Below are 13,942 nucleotides of genomic sequence, written 5' to 3'. Positions count from 1 at the left end.
TATAATTGGTGTTATAATTACTTACAAATGTTCATGATGTGTTATAATAACAATTATAAACAGAATATGATGTTTTTTTTTATAATGTTTTATAAGGGTTCAACCATCTTAATGTATCATAAAGTATTATAACTAATCTCTCAAGAACGCATTATAATCACTATTATTATACTTTATAACGTGATTGTAATTTATAATAAGTGTTATGTCAAATAATGGCCGTATGAGAGGGTATAATGCTTAAACAGTGGTTATAAACCATTATAAGAGGTCATTGGATGCTTTAAGTAAAGTGAGGACACTCTGGTGGCATCCAATGACCGCTTATAATGGTTTATAACCACTGTTTAAGCATTATACCCTCTCATACGGCCATTATTTGACATAACACTTATAATAAATTATAATCAATCAATCAATATGATACTTTATGATACATTATGATGCTTGAACCCTTATAAAACATTATAAAAAAAAACATTATAATCTGTTTATAATTGTTATCATAACACATCATGAACATAAGTAATTATAACACCAATTATAAATCATTATAACCTCATTATAACCGTATTATGATCGCATCATAATGCATTATAAGAATGGGCTTCATAGAAAGTGTTACCGAAATACTTAAATTTAGGTGAGATGGAGAGGGTCCCACTCTGTCATCCCACTGGTGTAACATCTGCCTGGCAGCTGACCACCCTCACTGAATGCAGGGCATTAAGTAGGTCTATCTCTTACAAGTTGACTGACACAATTGCCAAATAGATTGCCAAGGACTGTAGACAGATTAATAGTGTCGAGGACACTAGCAAGTTCTGAAAGTTGCACCTCTCAACGCATTCTACAAGCCACCATCAAGAGGCATGGTAATGACTAAAATCCACAAACGCTCAGTAGAGCTCACTTGAGCGACTTTTAGACATCTAAAATTAAATTGGAAGAAGGTGGCCTGGTCCGATGAATTGCGTTTTCTTTAACATCATGTGGATGGCTGGGTGCGCTGGCATCGCTTACCTGGGGAACAAATGGCACCAGGATGCACTATGGGAAGAAGGCAAGCTGGCAGAGGCAGTGTTAATCTTTGGGCAATGTTCTGCTGGGAAATCTTGGATCCTGCCATCCATGTGGATGTTACTTTGACACTTACCACCTACCCAGCATTGTTGCAGAATAAGTTGTAAAGGTGTAACTATACAGGACTATCATGTCGATTACAACAATAACATACACTTATTTGCCAGTTTATCAAGTAATATATTTTATACAACAGTATTTTAAAATTGCCTGTTTTAAAGGTTATGAATAAATACATTTTTAAAGATGTGTTGTTTCAACTTAATGGCCATTTTAGGTTGTGTGTTGCGGTGGAATTGTATTATACCTAGAGGTATCTCTCATTTTTAAGTTTACAATCATTTACACAAATCTCTGATTCCGATTAACTAGGTGCTGGTCTCAATCTATGTCCCAGATCCTTTTCTGGCACGATCTGGCACAAATTAAAAGCTGGTGTGTGGATGAAAAAAAGCAAGAGAAAACGAAAGTCCCTCAATCTTGTGGGAAAGTATCATGTGAACACTGGAAACTTTCTAGTGCACACATATTCCCTTAAGAGCGCCATAAAGTATTTAAAAAAATAAAATAAAATCCTATCTGTTAATATAAACAGTTAAAATATTCAAAATATACAAATGCCCCAAACTATTTTTGTTTAGGCACCACCCTACTTTGTAGGTCCACAGAGATAAAACATCACTGTACTCTATTTTTTTATGCAGCTCAAACATGTATAAATATCAAGTCCAAGCTTTCGATTTACAGGATGGGAGAGTCATGGTTATGACGAGTGGTTAAGTTCTCTCAGGCAGTATGTTGTCCACTCAGAGGTGGCCAGAACAAGGTTGGGCATTCTTACAGCTGTGCTTGGTGGCGTCTGTTTCTCAGGCTGAGGAGCCGGTGTGCCGGCTGAGAGGGGATCCTGAGTACCCCCAGCTATTTAAAGATGGGGACATTATGTTAGGGGGAATCTTTGCTTTCCATAGCAGCTGGGAAGACAGGCAGCATACTTATACAAGAAAACCAGTGCCACTGCCATGCATCAGGTATAGTATATGTTGGATATATATGTGGTTTTAAAATTACTAAGAAAACATTTTCTCACATTGATAAAAACAAATATGTGCAACAAGGTTATACAAATTGAGTAGTGAAATGCATCATCTGTGTTAATTTACTATTTTATTCCACATATTTCAATGGAAAAACTGCAGTTCCTACTATTTATAACTGTCTGCATTAAGTTTGAATTTCAGAGGGTTCCAGTATGCCCAGGCTATGCTTTTTGCCATAGAGGAGATAAATAACAGCACAGGCATACTGCCTGGCATCTCTCTTGGCTATAAGATCTATGATGTATGTGGCTCCATTGCAAGAGGTGTGAGAGTTGCACTGGCCTTGGCTAATGATAATGCCGAAGTATTTGCACCCTTTGAGGCATCATGTACCAGAACTGCCCACATGCAGGCCATCATGGGAGAGAGTTCTTCCTCTCCTTCCATGGCTATAGCTACTGTTATTGGACCCTTTTATATCCCACTGGTGGGTAAGAATGAAAGTACTTTTGTGGGGGAATATTGTGGGACTACATATATATATATATATATATATATATACATATATATATATATATATATATATATGTATATATACGTAACCGTAGTGTGTTGTGGAAATGTTAAATATTGTATCTATTTATCCTGGGATGTCATTTTTTTAGATCAGCCACTTTGCAACTTGTGCTTGCCTCAGTGATAAAACCAAGTACCCATCGTTCCTCAGAACAATACCCAGTGACTACTACCAGAGCAGAGCCCTGGCTCAGTTGGTCAAGAATTTTGGCTGGACCTGGGTTGGAGCTATTAGAACAAATGATGATTACGGCAATAACGGGATGACCACATTTATGGAAACTGCCCAGCAGCTGGGTATCTGTCTGGAGTACTCTGTATCTGTCTTCAGAACAGATACCCCAGACAAAATTCAAAAGATAATTGACATTATTAAAACTTCCACTTCCAAAGTAATTGTTGCTTTCCTCTCCCACTTGGATATGGACATGGTTTTACACAAGCTAGCTTACCACAACATGACTGGGTACCAGTGGGTAGGCAGTGAGAGCTGGATCTCTGATTCCCAAACTGCAGCCATGGATAGGCATCACATACTGGATGGTGCCATAGGCCTGTCCATCCCCAAAGCACATGTCAGTGGGATGAGAGAGTTCATGTTGGATGTGAAGCCGCTTAATTCATCCAGTATAAAATTGTTTACAGAGTTTTGGGAGGTACTTTTTGAATGCAAGTTTAATCTCTCAATTCCATCAGCAGGGAATCAGAGAGAATGTACTGGAAATGAAGATGTTACTGAAGTGCAAAACACTTTCACTGATATGTCACTCATGCCTATCTTTTACAATATTTACAAAGGAGTGTATGCTGTGGCCCATGCACTTCACAATATTCTGAGCTGCAATAAAACATGTGACAATAGGGTGCAGCTTAATCCATTTACGGTGAGTGTAATAGTACATTTGTTTTTTTCAATGACATTAATCAAAAAAATAGTCTGAATATTGAAAAATACATTGCTGCAGTTTGTCTATCAAGCTGTTGCGACAACAGACTTGAATATTTATCAGCTTATGGTCTACATTGATGAATATCTTCTTAGATTTTACAGCACATAAAAAGTATTTGGTTCAAAACAAAAGAACGAGATGAGGTTTACTTTAATGAGAATGGAGACCCACCAGCAAAGTATGAAATTATAAACTGGCAGCCAACAGAAAATGGCATTGTGGACTTTGTCACAGTTGGTCTTTATGATGCATCTTTACCTGCAAACAAACAGCTGAAACTGCAAAATAAGTCTTTAGTTTGGGCACAGAACTCACAACAGGTAAGCCTCCATGTAATCACTGGAATTGTGAATCAGAATCTGTTCTGGTTGTCATAATTTAAAAAGTTATCATCACTGTATAGTAATGTTTGGTTTCAATGCTTCAACAGTAATAATGGAATATTAATTATATCTATATTTTTCTCAATGCCACTTTGTTCATGCAGGTGCCTCTGTCAGTATGCAGTGAGAAATGTCCCCTTGGAACTCGCAAGGTTCTGCAGAAAGGAAAGCCTGTCTGCTGCTATGACTGTTTAAGATGTGCAGAGGGAGAAATAAGCAACATTACGGGTGTAGTAGCATTTAACAGAAGATGAAACAAAAATCTAACAATTGTCTTGTTCACTTAAAGGGATATTCCGAAGTAAGTTTAATCCATGGTCTAAACCACCATGAAACTGTGTTAGACTCCCTCTCGAGAGATCAAGTTAGCAGACCGCTAATTTACGGAGTTTTATCAACCTCAGAAACAACCGCATGACAACAATACACTGCAGTAAATGGATCCAAATATAAATCGCCACCAAAAAGCCACAAATAATGCTCAGAACAGCACCAAACTTCAGCAACAGTACAAATAGGGTCTCAGCACACAGTCCGGGGCATCTAACCTCCGCTAGCTTAGCTGGATTTCTATTGTGAAGCTAAAAACAGATTTCAACTCTCCCCCATCAGCTTCCGGGTCGGGGAAGTCCCGATGCAACTATTACGATTGCGTTTAGAAATGCTCAATTCTGTTCTTTTCCCTGTCCGCTCTCGATAATAACTGTGATAAACTGGCACTTAAGACACATATGAACTTTGATTGCTTTTCCATTGAGTGATAATCATACATTTTCATCCATGAGCCGCGGAACTCTACTGCACTCAGTAATCGACTCGTCGGGACTTCCCATCAACAGGAAGCTGCTGCAGAAGAGTGGTAAATTTAGTCAGCTTTTCAGTAGAAATCCAGCTAAGATAGTGAAGTTTTAATGCCCCGGACTATGTGCTGAGACCCTATTTGTACTGTTGCTGAAGTTTGGTGCTGTTCTGAGCATTATTTGTGGCTTTTTGGTGGCAGTTTATATTTGGATCCATTTACTGCAGTGTATTGTTGTTGTGCGGTCGTTTCTGAGGTTGATAAAACTCCATAAATTAGCGGTCTGCTAACTTGATCTCTCGAGAGGGAGTCTAACACAGTTTCACGGTGTGTTAGACCATGGATAAACTTACACCAGAATATCCCTTTAAAGAGTAAAGTAAAGAAATGGCACAGTTTTATAATCTGATTTCAAGGCATTGATACAGGGGCTTTGGTTTTCTGTTATATTTTAAAATGTTGGACTTTCCTATTAAAGGTGGCCAAAGTTTCAAGTAATATATCCAAGTGAGCAAAAAGCTGAGGTTACAGACTGCTATGATTTAGAGGAGGCTTGTCCGAAGAGGCAGAGGAGGTTGCTCCTCCCCTAGTTTAAAAGGCAGATGTGAGATCAGAATATTAAAAAGCAATTCCTTGAAATTAACCATTTGTGACACCCTCAGGCAAAAGGGCGTTCTGTGTGAATTAGTTGTGAAGGGCAAACAGGCTCCGGTTCTTATCCTTCTGGCCTCATTGCTTATATAATTTATGTAATTTATCTGTTATTGGCCAAACATTTTGCAACTTTATCATTATTTTCATGGTAAAGTGATATATTCACTTGTTGCATATAAAAACAATTATAATTATGTGCCGTGGGAATTTTAAACACTAAGCATTTTGGAATTGCCCGCGGTTGAGCACATACCTCCACCAACATCAATCACTCCTCATTAATTGAATCAACACTGATACAAAATCAAATAAAACATTTAAAACCACTAGATTCAGAGGTAGGGAGCTGAAGCAGAGCTCTGCTGTTTTGCATTTCCATCATGGACAGTACTCTTAAGGCTCATTCATGCTCTATGTTACATAGGAATACGGATATGGACGGAGCCTTATGTCCGTATTCCCCCACGATTTTTTAAAAGCTCACATATACGCACCAGTGGAGCAGTATCTCTGGTAGTCATGCGGTGCAGCAGCGCCCTTCGGTGGTTGTACTACTTAACACCCATAACAATGTGAAGGAAGTATGGAGGAACGTGGGAAGTAACAGTTGTTTGAAACAGACGTAACTATTTTCGCACTTAAAGGGAAAATCGATGACCCTTTGCTGTGATGTAATGTTAACTACAACTTTTAGTATTAGATCAATGTGTTAGTTTCCTCAACAGTTACCTATTTTCACCAGATAGGCTACTTATTTCAGCCTTGTTCTTGCGTGTTCGTATTGTGTCTATTATTATGTTAATATTATATAATATATCGTTTTATTTTTCAGATTCTATCACATGTGTGCGATGCCATCCTGAGTTCTGGTCAAATGAGAGAAGAGATGCCTGTATAAAGAAGGTGGAGGAGTTTTTATCATATGAAGAGATTATGGGAGCACTGCTCACTGCAGCCTCCCTGTTTGGTACATTCATGACTGCTGTTGTGGCGTTAATTTTCTTCACATACAGACAGACTCCAGTTGTCAGGGCCAACAACTCTGAGCTGAGCTTTCTGCTGCTCTTCTCCTTGACTCTTTGTTTCCTGTGTTCTCTGACCTTCATCGGCCGGCCCTCTGAGTGGTCCTGCATGCTGCGACACACAGCATTTGGCATCACCTTTGTCCTCTGTATCTCTTGTGTTCTGGGGAAAACAATAGTGGTATTAATGGCCTTCAGGGCCACACTCCCAGGTAGTGATGTGATGAAATGGTTTGGGCCTGCACAGCAGAAACTCAGTGTCCTGGGTTTCACTCTTATACAAGTGATCATATGTATCCTCTGGTTAACAATTTCTCCTCCTTTTCCCTTTAAGAATTTTAAAATATTTAAGAACAAAATCATCTTAGAGTGTGCTCTGGGCTCAGCTGTAGGCTTTTGGGCTGTACTTGGGTACATAGGACTTCTGGCCATGTTGTGTTTTATTCTTGCATTTCTAGCTCGGAAACTGCCGGATAATTTCAATGAAGCCAAATTTATCACCTTTAGCATGCTGATATTCTGTGCAGTATGGATCACTTTTATCCCAGCATATGTCAGCTCTCCTGGGAAGTTTAGTGTTGCTGTAGAAATATTTGCTATTCTGGCTTCAAGTTTTGGACTGCTCATTTGTATTTTTATTCCAAAATGTTATATTATCTTACTGAAACCAGAGAGGAATACAAAAAAGAACATGATGGGGAAGGGGGGACCAAAATCATTATGACAAGGTAAAATCATTTAGTGGGAAAGACATTTTAGTGGCTTAATTATCTTTCTTTGTTTATGATATTTTCTAACCAGATTGTCAAGACTTGCATTGTAATGCTGGAGTATTTTTCCTATGTTAATTGTTTCAGTTGTGACATAGCATAATGAGATTGTATATACATGTTTCTGTGTGTGTGTGTGTGTGTGTGTGTGTGTGTGTGTGTGTGTACAAAGAATGCATGAGCATTTTATGAATGTAACAACAATTAGTGTAGTTTATAAAATGGTTTATTTGTATATTTCGCCAGGCCCTTCTTGTTTTTGGTTCTGCTAATGGTGGTGTGTGCTTTCTGCAAGGCTCAGCACATCCAGTTAAACCGACAAAAACAGGGCACCATTATGTAAACTGAAAATGTATGAAAATGAGCTATTGATATAAAGACATATTATTTCATTTTACCTTTTACAACCCAATTGTTTTGAGTCACTTTTATCACTCTTAGTGGCAATAAGCTGTATTTTATAATGGCTTTGAAAGCTCAAAGTGCTGGGAACATATGCAACTACATGAAGAAACTAAAATATTGAAAAGTATGACAGTAGAAAACAAGCTTTTCCTTGGGGACTTTAAAAGGTGACGCCCAGACATGGCCGGGACATGCTTGTTCTATCATTGTTTATGTTGCTATGATATGTATAAATATCAGTGCAAGCTTTCAATTTTCCATGAGGTAGGGTTAGGGCTTTGGCTAGTGCTGTAGCTCTGTCAGACAATATGATGTCCTATCAGAGGTGGACAGAGAAGGGTTGGGCACTCTTACAGCTGTTATTGATGGCATCCGTCTCTCAGGCTGAGGAGCCGGTGTGTAGGTGGAGAGGAGATCCAGAGAGTCCCCAGCTTTCTAAGGATGGGGACGTAATATTGGGGGGGCTCTTCTCTTTTCACAGCACGTGGATAAACAGACAGGATACCTATAAGCACAAACCAATGCCACTGCAATGCACCAGGTAAATTGTATGGTAAATATCTATTTGTATTTAAATTATCAAAGAGAAGTTGGTATAGATACAAAAAAGGTACAAAAGAGATATCCAAATGGAGCATTAATGTAAAAAAAAAACAATGTTTTGTTGTGTATAACAATAACATCAAATGTTTTCATTTAAAATACTATTGTTTGTGTGTAGGTACATTTCCAACTATTTGTACATGTATGCTTCAAGTTTGCATTTCAGAGAGTTCCAGTTTGCCCAGGCTATGCTCTTTGCCATAGAAGAAATTAATAAAAGCACAGACCTACTACCTGGTATCTCTCTGGGATATAAGATCTATGACGTCTGTGGCTCCATTGCCAGAGGTGTAAAAGTTGCACTGGCCTTGGCAAATGGTAATGAAGTATTTTCATCTTCTGAAGCACGTTGTAGCAGACCTGCCCAAGTGCAGGCCATAATGGGAGAGACATCTTCCTCTCCTTGCATGGCCATATCTACTGTTATTGGACCTTTTTATATCCCAATGGTGGGTAATATTCGCAAAAACCCACTTAAATGAGTAAAATACAATTATTATTACATAATTCTTCCAGCTGTTCATAGCAATGGGGTTTTTTATAGGAATTGAGGATGTGTGGTGTAGATTTCATGTATTTATCTTGGAATACATTTTTTTTCTTTTAGATCAGCCACTTTGCTACTTGTGCTTGTCTCAGTGATAAAACAAAGTACCCATCATTCCTCAGAACAATACCCAGTGACTACTACCAGAGCAGGGCACTGGCCCAGTTGGTCAAGCACTATGGCTGGACTTGGGTTGGAGCTATTAATACCAATGATGATTATGGCAATAATGGCATGGCGATATTTATAGAGACTGCCAAGCAGCTGGGTATCTGTCTGGAGTACTCTGTTTCTGTCTTTAGAACAGATCCACCCGAAAAAATACTAAAGATAGTTGACATTATTAAAGCTTCAACTTCCAAGGTGATTGTTGCTTTCCTCTCCCACTTGGATATGGACATGGTTATACATGAATTCTCTCACCACAACTTGACTGGGTACCAGTGGGTAGGCAGTGAAAGCTGGATCTTTGATTCCCAAACTGCAGCCATGGACAGGAATCACATTCTGGATGGTGCCATTGGCCTGTCCATCCCCAAAGCACATGTCAGTGGCATGAGAGAGTTCATGCTGGATGTAAAGCCGCTTAATTCAACCAGTAATGAATTATTTACAGAGTTTTGGGAGAAACTATTTAGCTGTGAGTTCAAGCGGTCAAAAGCATCAGCAGGGAATCAGAGAGAATGTACTGGCCATGAAGATCTGAGTGGAGTGCAAAACAGCTTCACTGATATGTCACTCATGCCGATCTTTAACAATGTTTATAAAGGAGTGTATGCTGTGGCCCATGCATTTCATAATATGTTCAGTTGTAATAAAACATGTAACAAGAAGGTACAACTGGATCCATTTATGGTGAGTTGAACACCAAATTTTCGTTTTTACATTATTTCACATTAACTACGAAAAATGGTGTGAATTTAGAACATTCGTTGTTGTCGTCCATCTACCACGCTGGTGAGACAATACACAGATAATGATCTATATTGATGTATTTCTTTAGATTTTACAGCACATACAACAGGTGAACTTTAAAACAAAGGAAGGAGATGAGGTTTACTTCAATGAGTACGGAGATCCAGCAGCCAAGTATGAAATTATAAACTGGCAGCCAACCAAAAATGGCATTGTGGATTTTGTCACAGTTGGTCTTCATGATTCATCTTTACCTGCAGACAAACAGCTGAATCTGCTGAATAAGTATTTTATTTGGGCAAAGAACTCACAACAGGTAAGCTATAAAGAGGTTGCAGTAATTGTGAATAAAAACGTCTCCAAATTGCGAGAATTGTGAATGTCATCCATTATTCCTAGTGTATAATGTTTTGTTTCAATGTATCAAAATTAATCACAGATGCCTGTAATTGTTTTTATTGTTTTTTTGGTTCATGCAGGTGCCATACTGGTGTTAATATGTAGTGATTTGTAAAGTCAATTCAAAATGATACATTTGTGGAAGTTAGCATTTGTTTTCACTGCTATCCCATCACATTGTTTGTGGTTATGATAAATCAAAATTAGCAATAGATGCTTGCATGGACAAACACCACCAAGTGAATACCCATATATTTTATTATCACAGTATTTTCCTTCATGCAGGTGCCTCTCTCAGTTTGTAGTGAGAAATGTCCCCCTGGAACTCGCAAGGTTCTTCAGAAAGGGAAGCCTGTCTGCTGCTATGACTGTTTAAGATGTGCAGAGGGAGAAATCAGTAACATCACAGGTGTGGTAATACTTAATACAGGACAAAACTAAAGTCTTCATGTTCACGTTCCAATTGTAGTAAACATTAATTTAATTATATAGTCAATATGTCATTTTCTTAAGCACCCCAAAATCAATATCATTACATCAACAATTGATGCATTACATGACATGCATTATCAGCTGCGGTGTACCATTTGATGCAACCACTAGGGGTCATATAGTACTGAGTACTGTTCAAAAAAGTATGAATGTATTTATACTCAGGATATATCTGTGTGTGTGTGTGTGTGTGTGTAAGTGTATACAACAAACAACTGCTATAATATCAATATCAATTAATTCAAACACCTGTCTTCTATCTTCACCAGATAGACTACATATTTCAGCCGTGTTCTTGCATGTTCGCATTGTGGAAATTGTTATGTTAATATTATATATTATATTATTTTATTTTTCAGATTCTATCGCCTGTGTGCGATGCCATCCTGAGTTCTGGTCAAATGAGAGAAGAGATGCCTGTGTAAAGAAGGAGGCAGAGTTTCTCTCATATGAAGAGATTATGGGAGCACTGCTCACTGCAGCATCTCTCTTTGGAACATGCATGACTGCTGTTGTGGCATTCATTTTTTTCAGATACAGACAGACTCCAGTTGTCAGGGCCAACAACTCTGAACTGAGCTTCCTGCTGCTCTTCTCCTTGACTCTGTGTTTCCTGTGTTCTCTGACCTTCATCGGCCGGCCCTCTGAGTGGTCCTGCATGCTGCGACACACAGCATTCGGCATCACCTTTGTCCTCTGTATCTCTTGTGTTCTGGGGAAAACAATAGTGGTGTTAATGGCCTTCAGAGCCACACTCCCAGGTAGTGATGTGATGAAATGGTTTGGGCCTGCACAGCAGAAACTCAGTGTTCTGGGTTTCACTCTTATACAAGTTATCATATGTATCCTCTGGTTAACAATTTCTCCTCCTTTTCCATTTAAGAATTTTAAGGAGTCCAAGGAGAAAATCATTTTAGAGTGTGCTCTGGGCTCAGCTGTAGGCTTTTGGGCTGTACTTGGGTACATAGGACTTCTAGCCATGTTGTGTTTCATTCTTGCTTTTCTGGCTCGGAAACTGCCTGATAATTTCAATGAAGCCAAATTTATCACTTTTAGTATGCTGATATTCTGCGCTGTATGGATCACTTTTATTCCAGCGTATGTCAGCTCTCCTGGGAAGTTCAGTGTAGCTGTGGAGATATTTGCTATTCTGGCTTCAAGTTTTGGACTGCTCATTTGTATTTTTATTCCAAAATGTTATATTATCTTACTGAAACCAGAGAAGAATACAAAAAAAAATATGATGGTGAGAGGGGCACCAAAATTATCCTGAAAACTTTAATAATTAATAGCATGTATTGCTATATAACTTTTACACACTAATGTGTTATTCAGGTTGTCATTTAGAAGTATATCTTAATATTGGTGAACACTTAAAATATACTATGGTAGTATATTTCCACTTGTTTATCACGTTTTTCGTGACATAGCATATTAGGCATTTCTTAAAATCAGATATGGCAAGATTACCATTTACACATTTCGGACAACTCTAGGAAGGTGAAAATACAATAAGTAAATGGACATATTGTTAGGTTTACATATTTTTCTCTTCAGTTTTCCTGCTGGTTCAACATACTGCAACCTATTAAAGCACATGGAAATAGACAAAACTAAACCAAATACACCAGCACACATAGACCAAAACTGTTTCCAGTGGAAAGTAATGCATGCCTACACATGGCTGGAAAATACTTGTTGTCCCACTGGTAAAATCTTTTGGTTACCAAAACATTGTTCAGTGTTCTCTAACAACCAAGTGAGGTATGCGACTACGTGAATCACCTTTTGGCATCATCAGTGACACTCCAATACCATCACATCAACTTGATCAACTTGAGTTACACATGCCAGCCTGTCCCCTAGTGTAAACTTTCCTGGAGCCTTATATGACTTGTTTGTCCGACTTACCCTACACATGCAAACAGAACAATGTTGTGAGATACTTACCTTTTTTCCAGATAACTGGTGTTATTCTGTTAACCAAAAGCTCTCTTTAAAACCCTCCGTGGCCCACTGCCATGTTGAACACTAACATATTGAATGCTCCAAAGCACAAAACACTATTGAGACTTCACTGATGCACCAAGGACTGAGTACACCACAGAAAATGCATGTAATTCACTCATGCTTTGGTTGATGGCAGTTTTGCAACAGAATAGTTTTGAGAGAAAGCAACTTTAAGTCATCATACCCAACGCTCTTGAAAGAAAACCTTGAGAGTGCCTCCAAAACAGTTGGTAAGCCCAATGAAGGGACTAAACAAGACATTTACCTGAAGGCTGCAGCTGTCGAGCTCCTTTGAGAAGAAGAAAAGTCTGGGTCTATCAGTTGCATAGAGTGACATCTCCAAATAATGCTAATATTGCTCTGTGTCTGCATGATGTGTAAATACAAGAGTTGAGTCAAACCTTTCCAACTTTCATCACCACCAGTTTGCATTATTAAAAATCACAGTATACAGTACATTCTATAATATTTAATATGATATAGATAGATATAGACATAAATGCATCTATATTTTTATCATATTCATGTAGAAAAGGGAACTTGTTTGTACAGCACAAAATTATATTCTTATTTGGTAACATATACAGCTAAGATAGGGTAAGGCCCTTAAGTCTTTTACTATTTGAGCACCACCCTCCATTGTCTACCTAATAGGTCCTAGGAGATCGAACCTCATAATTCTTTTATCACGTTTATGCTGTTCCAGAATGTATAAGTATCAGTAAAAGCTTTTGATTTGCATTGAGGTACATGTGATGCCATCCAGTGGTTCATCTCTCTCAGATAGTATGACGTCCACACAGATGTGGCCAGAACAGGGTTGGGCACTCTTACAGTTGCTGTTGGTGGTGTCGGCCTCTCAGGCTGAGAAGTCAGTGTGCAGGCTTAGAGGGGATCCAGAGAATCCCCAGTTATCTATGGATGGGGACATTATGTTGGGGGGGATCTTCTCTTTCCACAGCAGGTGGAAAGACCGACAGGAAACCTACATGCACAAACCACTGCCACTGCAATGCACCAGGTAAATAATATCTTGTAGATCTATTTCAATATCTAAGTTATAGTGAGCATAGATACAAAACAGGGGTCATCAAACTGAGTGCTAAAATTTGAAATATTCCATGTTGTGTATATCGATACATCAACATCAAATGCTTTCATGTACTGTGCTATTGTTTCTATTATAAGGACAAACTGGTTGCATTTCCAACTACTTATGACTGCCCACATCTAGTTTGAATTTCAGAGGATTCCAGTTTGCCCAAGCAATGCTCTTTGCATTAGAGGAAATTAATAA

At 38.5% G+C, this 13,942-nt stretch overlaps 1 protein-coding gene and 1 pseudogene across 1 annotated transcript; both read left to right on the top strand.

The window, feature by feature from the left end:
* Positions 1–1,959: 1,959 nt before the first annotated feature.
* On the top strand, positions 1,960–7,228 carry LOC115572151 (extracellular calcium-sensing receptor-like; annotated as a pseudogene).
* Positions 7,229–8,026: 798 nt separating this feature from the next.
* Positions 8,027–11,908, top strand: LOC115572143 (extracellular calcium-sensing receptor-like). Its single transcript, XM_030401975.1, has 6 exons — positions 8,027–8,220; positions 8,437–8,731; positions 8,890–9,684; positions 9,833–10,060; positions 10,429–10,552; positions 10,995–11,908. Exons 1-6 carry the CDS (start codon positions 8,045–8,047, stop codon positions 11,906–11,908), a joined length of 2,532 nt encoding a protein of 843 aa, XP_030257835.1. The 5' UTR covers positions 8,027–8,044.
* Positions 11,909–13,942: the final 2,034 nt, after the last annotated feature.

This window comes from Sparus aurata, chromosome 2 (assembly GCF_900880675.1).
Source record: "Sparus aurata chromosome 2, fSpaAur1.1, whole genome shotgun sequence".
In the NCBI taxonomy this organism is placed as follows: domain Eukaryota; kingdom Metazoa; phylum Chordata; class Actinopteri; order Spariformes; family Sparidae; genus Sparus; species Sparus aurata.
Note: the sequence above shows the minus strand (reverse complement) of the source record. Positions and strands in the feature narration are given on the sequence as shown.

What these genes read in the sequence shown, in the direction of transcription:
- LOC115572143 (XM_030401975.1), top strand. Translation starts at nt 8,045, where the DNA reads ATGGCATCCGTCTCTCAGGCTGAGGAGCCGGTGTGTAGGTGGAGAGGA. An exon ending in GACCTTTTTATATCCCAATG is followed by an intron (nt 8,732 to 8,889) that starts GTGGGTAATATT and finishes TTTTTCTTTTAG; the next exon opens with ATCAGCCACTTTGCTACTTG. An exon ending in GGGCAAAGAACTCACAACAG is followed by an intron (nt 10,061 to 10,428) that starts GTAAGCTATAAA and finishes TCCTTCATGCAG; the next exon opens with GTGCCTCTCTCAGTTTGTAG.